Raw genomic sequence first — 13,486 nt, 5'->3', positions numbered from 1 at the left:
CAAGCAACTTTCATATTTCCATTTTAGAACCACTCTGATTATGGATTAGCAATTTCTATTTGATCCCAGATTCCATACAAATGCCATATTGTCGGTAAAAATATTTTTTCCTCAAGTTAATACATAATACATTATCACTTCCTAAGGTGTGTTTCTCAGTATTGAAAGCTTTGGGACATTTCTTAGGTTACAGTCTTTTATTCAGTTAATTATTGAAGATATGCAAATTCAATTTTTTATAATACAACAGTAAAACATATCACTATACCTTGTCACATCATTAATCAAACGTGTTTGCAAAAGTAAGTCTCTTCTAGGCAGTAAATTGTCACAGATCAAATTTTGATTGGCACGGACTGCAACTCCATTACAGACACAGAGAGAGCAAAGCACATCAAGAACCTTAAAAGAAAAATCAGAAAAAGTAAGATAAAGACAGATAGACAGGAACATACATTCTTATTTAGTTGTCAGCCTAATTTACATTCAGAATAGGCCTAAAGGAAAGGATATAATACGCATTATTGTTTTCTATATTATTTTCACATATTAGGACCAAGTGTAGTCTGCACTACTGATAGAGGATATCAAACATCTATGGAACATAAAATCAGAGCACAGGATTTGAGAATGCATCAAAGACCTTCCTTTAAGATTCATTATTCTCATTTTGATCAGAAAAAGACAGAGTTAACACAGCTGTATGTGTCAACTCTTTAAGACTTTTTCATTAAATCTCATTAAAAATTTGAATAGAAAATTAAATTCTGTGATAAATTTTCTGCAGCCCAAAAAACTTCCTGTGCAAAAGTAGTGGATAATTTTCAATGGCAATGATCTGACTGCTTATGAGTCTCTTCTGGAAAGAATGTTTTCAATTTGAGAATTAATAAATTTATTTATAAAATGAAAAATGCTTTAAAAGTTCACTATAAAGCAAAACAGAATTTCAGAAAGAGGTTATTCTAAAATTTCAGATTTCTTTTTTTTTTTTCCCCTTGAGTCTGAAAATTGAAAGAGATTGATATCACTCTCCCAGAGTACTGGAGCAGGAGGTTTTGGAAGAGCAAACAGAGTAACATAATGTTGCTTAGTGCTGAGGAACAAAGCTGCACACTTTGACAAAAAAAAAAAACAACAGAGAAGCTTCAATGTGTGCTTGACCTCTGACAAAGTCTTTGAGCAATGAACCCAAGTGGTCTAAATTGCTACACACCGCTTCCATGACAAAGACACATCTTCACGCTACTAATCATGTTATTACTATTGTACAACTTCAGAAACAGCAGAATATAAAATTCATTTTATCTACTCCTGTTGTCTGACTAGTGAATTTCTACCATTAACAGCTTATCCGGTTTAAGCTAATATATTTGCTTAAACACTTTTCTATGTCCCAGTCCATGCATTTTCCTTTCTACCCCCTCTGCTATTGGGCAGAAACCATTTAGCAAAAGTACAGAGGTAATTATTTAAAGAACCACATAAGCTCTGATCAGTACTGAGCTGTAAAGCATCTTAGTAATAATATTAATGATTACCAGGGACTCAGACTTTATATGTAAACTGTTTAAATAACCTCTGTGAATTTGCTGACTCTATTTCTGAGAGAAGGTCTTTAATTTAAAAAGTCCTTCAACTCAATAATTTCCAGAACTATTTTGCTCATTATTTTTCTTATTTCCTAAATCTCAACAGAATTTCTAATCTAGCAGGAGAACGAGACATACTGTTTGTGGAATTACAGATAAATTCATTTCTTCACCCTTCATTACTTGCTGAGGTATAATCAAAACCACTACAAATAGAAATAAACAAATCCATTGCCCAGTATAATTCTTCGCCTATGTACATTTTCTGTTTCTGCTGTAAGTTCTCACTGTAAGATCTACATTGAGATCTTAGAGAGAAAAGATTCTTTCTAGGTGACTGGCATAACAGTATTCTTGCTAAGAGATAAAAACAGTAAGCTAAACTTCCTGCTGTAATTCCAACTATTTTTCTTATGCCTACTTAAATCAGTTCATACTCCTTAACCACACTTAAAAATTCTTTTCTATTTACTGTATCTGTAGTTGGTTAGGTTCTCTGTATTAGTGATTTATAAGAGAAAGAAATTTCACCTCACTAAAACTTTCTCTGTTCTTCCTCGAGGTTATCAGTCCTTCAAATAGAATTTTAATTGAGGAAGGAAACTCACATCAGAAAATCACACAAAAACCTATATCTTCGTCTGTGTTGTGATGTCATCCTGGTTGCAGCCAGAAACTCTGTTCACCTTCTTCTATCATAATAAATTGCATATTGATGTCTAAATTAATTTCATCCAGTATATCTTCTGGAAACTCAGGGGTTTTTTTCTTTCTTCAGAACACCTGTGTTTTCAGATATTTGGATTATTTTTCTGATTTGTCAATTTATTTTTTTCTTTTCTGCTACTATTATTATTACTCAAGTTAGGAATGACCTGGAAGGATATTGTTCTCTATATCTGTGTACACAATGGTAGTCCACCACTTCTCTAGAGCCCTGAATCACAAAGCAAGCTACTCTGCCCACTTTCTTACAGCCACCAGAATACTTCATTTTCTCACCAAATCCAATGTTCTGACTGGTTATTAATATTTCTTAACTGTTTACTTCTCATACAAATTTGTGGTATTTGAAAATTGCTGAAAAGCAATTATATATTAAACATTCTTTTAGTCTCAACAAATAAATTTTGCAGATGTGCAAAAGGTTATTTTATTCCTTTAAAGGTACTAGAATCAAATATTTCCACGTAGACATTTCTCATCTTTTTCCCCCACAAATTATTGTAAGCTTAACATTACATCCTGAATTTTTGCAAACATACCTTGTAATTGCGCCCATGCTTATCCAACAGTGAAATAATGGATTTGATGTGTTCCTCAGATATTAGATTTAAAGCTTCTGGGCTTTCAGTCAAGATGCAGTGCAACACTTCCAAAATACCTATGTGAATGCCCCAGAAAAAATGTTGTCATTAAATCACCTGCACCACTGAACACAACCTAAAAGCTCAGTAAATGAGTGTCTTACAAGAGACTATGTTTTCTCTAGCCTAAAAAGGGAATGAAACCACTTCTAAGAAGTAATTATATGAACATAGTACATTAGGAATAAATGCATAATAAAAATGTTAAATTTTATTTTCTTTTGGATATAGCTATAACTTTAAAACCACTTGAAAAATTTGCAAGTTTAGCTCCTTCTTTTCAATGGAAGAGGTAAAGGTTTTAATAAAGAGCACTGTATAGTGATCCCTATTAAAATATTTTTTACAGCCCAATTTCAACAAAATACCAATATTTTGTTGAATACTCCACTGTAAAAAAAATCCTATAATCTACATCTATATGGGGTTTATATGTATACCACAAATATGTGTTGTTTCATGGTACATCACTCTTGATACTGTTTGACCCAATCCCTTAATTCATCAGTCATGTTCAACACTGACTGGATATAGTATTGCACATGACAAACGTACTGAAGAAAAAAAATGCCATATGAATGTCTTTTTAAATGTATCACTTTTGCCAATTAAAACAAAACAAAACAAAACAAAACAAAACAAACAAAAAAAAAAATCTAAAACCAACCAAAAAAACACAAACAAAAAAAAATAAAATAAAACAAAACCCCAAGCGTGTATTTGTTTTCTAATATGTATTGGCTTCAAGGAAGGGTGCTCTGTCAATTAGGTAAAACAGGCATGGACTGATAGTTAATTTAAATTGTAAAAGTGAGTCTCACCTGAGGAAGATTCTAGTCTGTCCAATTTACTGATTAGCCAATCAAGATTACACGAAAATTGAGCACAGTTGTTTCTGTTGCCACGAATGAGAGCAGCTGGAAAAAAAGCACAAGTTATACTTTTATAACAGGAGATTTCCATTTTAAATCAATGTTTATCATATGTATTTTAACACAATTTTTAGAGTAATTCCATAAAAAAAAAATGAAAGGACAAGTCCATATTTGTTACTGTAATAAAGAATTGAGATTTTCATTACTTTGAATATCAGCAACTGGCATAATTTCTAAGAAGCACATACCTCACGAAGTTGAAGGGGGTCTGCTGGATAAACAAGAATCTCAGCAAAAAATATGTTTTGTTTATGTTTTATTTTGTTGCTAAATTTAAATAGAAGTTATCCAGCACTCTCATGATCATGAGGCTGAAACATTTCTTTGTCTATTTCTTCCTACCGAGTGTGGGAAGATCATATGCAGAACTTTGAGGTGAAGTGCAGGTTAGATATATTGGTGTTTAGGTCTATTTTCTGATTACAATGTTGTAGAATGCATAGCTTTTAGTCTTTCAGTAGTGCAGAGTGCACTTTGAAAGTTCAACATTCAAGTCTTTCAAAGCAATACTGTTGGTTTTCTTCCTTCTAGAAGTCATAGATCATAGGAATAAAAAAAGTAACAAAAAGCACTTTTTGTATACAATTGTCAATGATTTCTAGTATGAAGCACAATAAATATTACATAAGAACAACTGTGTTCAAAATGTACCTGCAGATGAAAATCAAGATAAAATCTAAAAAAGTCCACATAGTATAAAAGCAAGTTTCTTTTCCTTCTGATTTTCTTTAAACACAGAAGACCGTAGTAAAATGCAGCCAGTGGCAACTTTTTAGTTTCTAAGGCAATGAGATTTCATTAGAAGCACGTGTATGTCTGTTCTATGTGAATAGCTCATGCTTCAAAGCTCCTCCTCTTGTTTCTTTTATTCTTGTCCTGACTCTCAACTTCCTTATCTCACTATGGATCAGGAATACCTTCCTTCGCAATGAAAACAGAATGTATTTAATCTCCATCAGAAGATAAAATTCTCCTAAATCAGGTACAATGCAAACTAGGTATCACATAAGAAATTTAAAGAATACACATATACATACTTTTCCTGCTCTGTAATTTTGGTCATTCTACAACACAGAAGCAATTTGCTCTTGAATAGCAGTGCTCTAGAAAATGTAGCATTGATATTGAACAAATATTTCTTTTTTATGTAATTATTTTTATTAACACTAACATGAATATTAAGCCTCAAATGACAAAAATGGATTAAGCAGACCTGACTACTGCTTTTATAGTTTTCCTCAGTTTTATATAAAAAGACCGTTTTTCGGTTTTTCTAATTTTTAAAAGAACAAATCACATCTGTTTGCATATCACAGGTACATTAAAATAATAAAAAAAGATTCTGGCATGCTTCGCAGAACTCTTTCCTACCTGAGATCCAATTTTCTGATGTAAAATTGCTCAATAAACTCTGTTCTCTGTAATAAATAGCAGTAACTATATGGAAGAAATTCTGTAATTCACATAATAAACCAAATAATACTCAAAGTATTCTTTGGTGGTGAAGCATACATATTCTGGGGGTTTTTTAACATTAGTAGGTTTTCAAAGAACTTACCTAACAATTTGTAAAGGAGATTTAAAATTTCCTTCCATGATGTACCACCATGTTCTTCTCTTGTAATTCCTGCAAAATGTGCTGCGCTGTTGTAGTCATTTAAGCGATCAATGCAATTTAGAACTAGTGCCAGCATTCCCTAAATACATATGACAGAGAGGAAAGTGAACTGTACATGAAAAAGCATTGGTCATTGTTTTTTTTAAAGACCTTTTCCTGTATAAATTGGAAGGTTGCATTATCTTCAATTAGGAAAATCCCAAACAATAAACTAGTTGTGCTTAAAAGATTTGAGTATGTATTTTTATGTATAAAACGAAATAATTTTAGAGAATTATTCCATCCTGTTCCTTACACAACTAGGTATTATGCAAAACAAGGAATAAAAATCTGAAAATAAAGGCTTTTACAATTTTAAGGACATTGTTTTTAATATCTGTAAATCAAAGACTGTTAAATACCACAAGAGATTTTTAACTTCACTTTGATTGCATACTCAGATGGTATTGAAAACCTGACAGCAATTCAAATGTGTCTAAAAACATCATAAAATATGTTTTGTATTTCTACAAAAATGCAGTTATTCCATTTTCATAGAGGAGCAATTCAACAATTGTGTAATACATAACCTTCTCTAAAACTGGCATTCTTAGAGTTTCTAGATGTAAAAAGTCACAGGCAGATTCACAGGACAGAAAAGACATCAGAAATAACAACCATTATTGACCCAGGTTATATAATTCATTCGGAGTATCCAGGTTGTATAACTTCACACAGAGAAAGAGAAATTTCTCATAAAATAAGAGCTGTTTAAAGATGCTCAGAAGCATTAAGATCAAATTTTATGACAGAGTGCATGGCTAGTGACAAGTTTAATATACTTGCATACATATATTTCAACTAGGAACGTTACATTATAGATTTTATCATCTAAAGCTAGATGATAAGATCCATACATCCATACATCTAGAATTTTCTCCATGTTTGTGAGACAATACACTTAAAATAATGCAAAAATCCCTTTCTCTATACCTCTTCTTTGAATAGATTTTGTCTGTTTTTGAGTGAGCGAAGTTTGTTTTGCTTATCTTCGTGTTGCAGGTCTTCTTCGGGAAGCTGGAAGTAAGTGATCAGGTCCTGCAGAGTCTGAGCCATCTCCTCAACAGGCAGGGCGGTGGGTGATAATGCTCTATTGTTTCCACTATGGAAAACAGCAAGACTGGCAGCATTAATCATTTCCCCACTGTAATTTACAGTATCATGTAGCAGCCTATTCTCTTTTGGTACCTAAATCAAGTCTCGTTACATGTATGACATATGAATGTAAGCAATGGATGATCTAAACTGAACATCATTCAAACTCTATTTGTTGTGTCCCAACAACAAATTTGGGTGTCCTGCACTCAGGGCTTCCTGAAGTGGAATCCTATTTCCTTTTCTGTGCTGATATAAACATAGAGAATGTTTTTTAAAAATTAAAAAAAAAAGAAAAAAAAAAAGAAAAAAAAAAAAGAAACAATATAAACAAAAAAAAAAAAAGAGAGAGAGAGACTAAAGTTCATTTTCTACAGTAATTGATTTTGTTTAAATCAATACTTTAAATCTCATTAAAATTATAGGTGCAGTGTGCAATAACAGTAGCAGTTATTGAAGTTATGCACCCACAGTCTTCCAGGAAAAGAACACAAAAGTAGCATGGTAGGGTAGTCCTAACCATAAATTAGTTCTATATCTATCCCATATAGTAAATAAAGTTGGGTGGGATTTAAAAATATAAAGCGTTTCAAGGAGTCAGTAAAATAATGTCTTTTTCTACCCAAGTACTTTATCTTGGGTGATAACCCAGTTTTCCACAGCCTGACTGCTATAAATTGTATCATCTGGCAGGCACTGACTGCTGGCAAAGGTGGCTGCATTTTATGTTCTCATCTCAAGAAATACAAAGGAGTGGTGCAGCTTCTTGAGATACTGAAGTAATAATGTTTTAAACACAGGCTCTTATGGTGGGCAAATAATTAATTACAAACTCTGTTTTCTTTGTTTTTCATCAAACATTATACAAGGTGAACACTCCATCATCATAATTAAAACTTCTGCCAAGCACTACCAAAAAATAGTTTCTTCAGTACAAAATACATTCTTATAGATGTAATTACACAAAGTTTTAGGGACTCACTAACAGAGTTAGACTAAGATCATTTAGCATGTTTTCTTCAACCTGGATTATGATCCAGCTTGCTTCTGGCTTCAACGTATTAGATTTCATGTAAATAATCTCACATAAACTGTTTTATCTATATAATGGCATTACTAATTAAAATTTCAAATTTCAATCAGTAAAAATAGATTTCTAATAGCTTCTAAATTCAAATACTTGAAAGTAGGACATAAGGATTCTCTTAGAGAAATTCTTAGAATTTCAGAATACTTTAAACACAGAGTAGCAACTACCTTATAAAGTGGCTGAATAAGCTTGTTGTATTGCGAATGATTCGAGCAGCCTGGGATTCCTCACGCTGGCATCTTTGTAATGTGAGACCATCATCCATATGACCTTCTTGGTGTAATATAACCTGTTGAGAGTCAGCGATTATAATAATAATTATTTAAAAACACTCTGAATATTTTTATTTATTTCAATGCTGCATTGAAAAAAGTAATTTGCATATATGAAGATTTCTTAATCACTTTATCTAGACACCCATTAAAAAACTACAAGTTTTTCAGTCTCACATTAGTTATTCAGAGAAGACAATGTAATATATTTTTATTCTTCCACAATTCATTAAAAAGATACTATTAAAAAACATTTTCAAATTGTAACAAAAATGTCATTTTTCCTGTATTCTAGCTCTCAGGGAAAGAGGAACTTCATTTTCTTAAGCGTTATTTATGGAATGATTTATGCTTGAAGAGTACTGACAAGAAAAATCAAGCTGGAGTGAGAAACAAATATTACAGTGGAGCTAAAGGAGCAATAGCATTTATGAGCAACTTCTGATTAATTCAAATATTTCTACACATTATGTTGTATTCTTATCCAGAGCAGATATGAACATCATATGAGCTTCAAGCAATAATAGAGATCCTTTTGTGGGATTTTAATCTTTCACTTTGGAAAAAACCCACAAAGCCACAGAAAGCTAGCATCACTTTCAGATGTCACAAAAACAAGTTTTGGTCATTTTGAGTCATTAAAATCCTACAGCAATTTTGTAAGAAGTAAATGTGAGCTATCCTGCTTCTTTGTCCAAGAGGCAATCTACCGAATTCTCCACCAAAAAATGTATCTTTTTAGCTTTGATTTAATAAAAATTTGCAACCCACCTTCCAGTTAGCAGAGTAATTCTGAGGGGATGAATAGTTAACAAAGAAACAAGTAAGGTTATACAAGTGGTTACTACCACAAATGGGGCAGTTATTTATGGGCAGCTTTTGTACATACTAGCATATAGGTCTATCAAGGCACTGGAAAGTGATGTATCTCTATGCTTGGCAGAATCTACGCTACACATGTGCTCTGTTCCTTCACGCATGCTGAGGAAGAGCTTTTAAAAGAGACAAACATCACCTGCTGAATTTATCTGGACAGCAGAATCCATTGAAAATATGATGGAGACGATTGGGAAGATATTTTTGAATTATTACATTAATAATATTTTCTTAAAGGAGACTAGTTTAAAATTTGGTTGTCTTTCCTCTTTATTCATATACTTCTTTATATAGAATCACAGTGGATAACTTTGCTAGCTTAAATATCACTGTTTCCATAGAGAAGGTCCTGAGGTCTAAACTAAAGAGTAAGTGAAGATCTGCTCTTCCCATCACAAAAAGTAAGAAAACATTTGACAGTTAAATTTTTCCTCAGGCCATTGTATGTAGCTCCAGATTTTGGAGCTACAGGAATGAAAACACTTGACAGATAGGGTATTAAAGCTGTCATGCCTTGCAAAATAATTGCATCTTCATTATTGTACAGCAAATATGCATTCTTCTCCATAACTATGCAGTGAATGAGGGAAAAGTCTTTTACAAGGACATAATCTTTTCTATTTCTCTGGAGACAAAAAAAACAAACCAAACCACCAAAAAACAAAAACAAACAAACAAACAAAAACACCCCCCAAAAAACCAAACAAACAAACAAACAAAAAACCAAAAAAACCCACAACCACCTCAAAAACCCAGAGAACCAACAAACAACCCAAACCTCAACTAAATCATCCAGAAACATCACAATGACAGGAAAGTGCTATTTAGAATTCCAGTAAGTACATCACAGGCAGAAGCATCCAGCACTGGCTACATCAACTCCTCAGATAAAACACTTTTCTGCATATAAAAAGGCATTTGGCAATGCCTTGCTTGTTGAAGCACAGCAAGGCACTGACCAACACTGTGAGCAATGGCCTCCAGAGCGTGGATCCAAAACATGTAGCATAGGTTTTTCTGTTCCCAGAGCTCTGCAGGAGTTCATTACTTGCACAAAAACAAGCTCTCAAACTGAAATGATAGACATCCATCACTCACTGGATGGTGGAGGGATGTTGACAAGAATACTGATATAAACATTATCATTACGTGGCAAAATCTTAAAGTTTTGATTACCACAAGCTCAGAGAGAGAGAGAACAAATAAAAATTTTGACAGAAATCATGCAACAAAATCCTCATAAATGATGCCAGAATTTCTTTCATATTTGTTGGTATAATAATTAGATACCTGAAACTACACCAAAGCCAAACAACAGAAATTTTTACTTGAAATTTTTAGTATTTTATAATAGAAAAATCTCATAGTTGTTTTCTCCTCTCTATAGCTTTACAGAAGCTGACAGTGATAACAGCTAGATTGAAAGCATCCTTTGCCTCTTGCAAAACCAAGGTATTTCTCAATCTTCCTAGGGCTAATGAGTCATGTCACAAAAGGTGCGGGCCAGCTTCAAAAGGATTACAGTGAGTGAAAGTGAAAACTGCCTGACAAAATGATGGCAGAAGATAAATACCAGCAATGACTTCAGTTTTGATGTAGAAAAATTAATTTTATATGAAATTTAAATGGATGTATATCTCAAATTGCTTACAAGATTATAGCCTAGTATCATATATTGCAGGGTATGAAAAACTGTTTCTTGCCTCCACAGAAAAATCAATTGCACGAAGCTAGAAGGTTTGGATTTTCTTCTCTTTGAAGACACATAACAAGACAGAATTCTCCAGGTGAGAGGGCAACAAAAGATTTCAGGTCTTTGAACAAGAAGGAAACAGTTTCAAAGGAGAATAAAACTGACAGGCAATTATGGAGGTTCTTTTAGTCCCTGCTGCTGAGCAGAAAACTGGAGAAAAAAAATACTAAACGTCACAGGAAGCTATTGTAAAATTCTTCATTGAACACAGAAGAAGAATCTACACATTGCCTTTTTAAGAAGTAAAATTGGACCCTCTGAGGAAACAGAATGACACAACCAGTTGAGGCATGGGAAAGGAAGAGGCCATCATTGTGTGGTTTAATTTTTTATCAAGAAAATACTGAATGACTGGCATTTAAAGAATGTCTCTGATCAGTCAGGTTGCTGAGAAGTGAAGGGGTTGGGCACTCACTGCCCATTGATGATGATCACGTCATGTGTGCTGCATATGAATAATTGTGATTGTGCCTGGGAGTGTGAGAAGGAGCTCATTGTTCTGCGCTGCAGTGCTTGTGTATGGGTATTCTCTTATGAATGTACATGTGTACAAGGAACTAATAAAGAATTCCAACTTCTTTTCAGTAATGTACCTTTTTTTATCATGTTCTAAGGATGGGTTCAAGTTGTAAAAATCTACAAATTGAAAATAAAGGAATCCTTTGGTAATGACAAAGTTATGTGGAGCTAGTACAAAACCCCTTAACATTGGATGAAATATGAACATAAAATTTAATAAATATAACAGGTCATATGCCACTAATTAATACCATAAAATCAAAAGACTGAGAGAAAGACTTTCTTGATGTCACATCACAATTACATTTAACATTTTGGGATGAAATTATTCTCTATTATCCCTTAAGAATCTTGATTATTTTCTAAGGCCATTCCTTAAGTGACAAATTTAATTGCCATTTCACATAATACTTAATTAAAAAACCCTGAAGCACCAGTGCATGTTAAACAGTTAAATTTAGATTTTAAATAATTACCCAAATCAGGAATTTCTGTGTTTTACTGGTGTAAAAAATAAAAATTGAGCACAAACTAATAATGCCTTCTGAGAAAAAAAAGTAGTTAAATACACTTCTCAATGAAAAAGTTTTTCTTCAATTACATGGTCATGTTAATATCCATTTTCAGAGTGAAATATTCAGATTTTCAATATTAGAGCACAAAATAATTAAACGCACACATGTATTCCACAAGTAATTAAAAAAAAACCCCAAACATTACCTTTCTTTTCAAGGGACCTAAACGTGCTGATTTAGCATCCTGTGCTTTGTAAGTCAACCACAAGGCAGTGGCCACATGCTGGACAAAACAGATTGAATCGCCATACTTTATTTCTGGGACTCCCATTCCATCCATGTCACGTTTGAGACTAGATTCCTGCTTTTCTTTCAGCTCCTAAGGAGATAAAATACAATTGGTATTTAATCTCTCTATTGGAATAGGATAAAGCGTTGAATTTTACACTGATACATATTACAATACTGAACAGTAGTTTTTGCTACTTATGTTCTTACGATGCAGCTAAATTTCAATTCTCATAACTTCAGCTTCTATCCAATAATCTTTCAGACTGTGATTAAAAATAATTTCAGAACTGAAGCATCATTTTCACTGAAGCAAGAAAAAAGTCAAATCCATTTCAGTGAATTACAGCGGATTCATTTAAAAAAAATCTTTAGATGTTTATCTTAACCTATTCTATAATGGAGTTACTGATCTAAGTAAAGTTTCAGTTTAACAGTCTGTAGAACTTTATGTAGCTAAAATTTTTGAATTTTACTTAGAAGTGAAAAATAAACCTGTCTTGCCATGTAGTTATAATATTTTTATACTGAATAAATTTTTGTTTCTAATTCATATATACAGGAACACACTTTGCTTAGAATAATGCCTCTGTATTGAAAACCATCAAAAAACAAAACACCCATTATTTTTAAAGTATGATTTGGTTTTATGTTTTCTTTACTTTTACTTCACTAAAAATTTCTCAATATTTTACATTTATTTATTTAAGTAAATAAATAAATAATGTTTTTATTTATCCACTTTGTAAGAATAATTGGATTCTTTCAAACCTCTTTTAAAGACATTGCTCAATGCTTGGCTGGAAAACCCATTTTTTAAGCCAATTTTTTTTCTTTATCCCATTGTTTTTCATTCTCAACTAAGGGATTTTAAGGCTTCAGTGCTTTAAAATAAAGTAGTTGTCCTTTAAAAAATGAATTCAGAAATGAGAACAGAATTATGCTGCAAACTTTGTAATACCCAGTTATGGATACATGTGATTGTGCTGATTTTATGTGTAACAAGGTTTTTTTATTTTATTTCAGGTTATAGAATGTTCAACATCTGTGGAGTAAACAGGATTTGTATTATATCTATGCTAATCTGCTTTCATTTATATGTAATTTAACTGTCACATTTCAACAATAATTTCACTTGAAATAGGTAACATTATATTGCCAAGATGAAGTTGAATGAAATTACAAGCCATGCTTGGAGATACCATTTCAATGTCAAGACTATGGGGAAAACATGTCACATCATATTTGTGTGGACTGCACTGTCAAGTACAGAAAAAGATGAACTGTTTCAATACACATTTGCAGTGAGGATATGCAGTGAAAAATACAATAAAATAGAACAAATTCACTAACTGACAGCAATTAATTATTTGTCTTCACATAGCAAAATGAAGATTAAAACTTTTTTCTTCAAATACGGTGTCTGCAACAATAATCAAGCATCAATGAAAATTTCAGAGGAAGAAATCATAGTGTGGTAAGAAGCAATCCTAATTAAGTTATTTTTTTGAAAAAAATTGAGTGATA

At 32.5% G+C, this 13,486-nt stretch overlaps 1 protein-coding gene across 1 annotated transcript in view; it reads right to left on the bottom strand.

Moving 5' to 3' along the window:
- Positions 1-13,486, bottom strand: part of RYR3 (ryanodine receptor 3) — a 190,127-nt gene that overhangs the window by 113,365 nt on the left and 63,276 nt on the right. The window contains exons 11-17 of the mRNA XM_083863077.1: positions 11,877-12,050; positions 7,904-8,025; positions 6,485-6,653; positions 5,453-5,591; positions 3,781-3,876; positions 2,858-2,976; positions 269-402 (exon numbers count right to left, since the gene is read on the bottom strand). Coding sequence (XP_083719203.1) covers positions 269-402; positions 2,858-2,976; positions 3,781-3,876; positions 5,453-5,591; positions 6,485-6,653; positions 7,904-8,025; positions 11,877-12,050 — 953 coding nt within the window. The remainder of the gene's footprint in view (positions 1-268; positions 403-2,857; positions 2,977-3,780; positions 3,877-5,452; positions 5,592-6,484; positions 6,654-7,903; positions 8,026-11,876; positions 12,051-13,486) is intronic.

Source organism: Zosterops lateralis, assembly GCF_965231275.1.
Source record: "Zosterops lateralis genome assembly, chromosome: 6".
Lineage (NCBI taxonomy): Eukaryota > Metazoa > Chordata > Aves > Passeriformes > Zosteropidae > Zosterops > Zosterops lateralis.
This window is presented reverse-complemented; position numbering and strand designations above follow the sequence as displayed.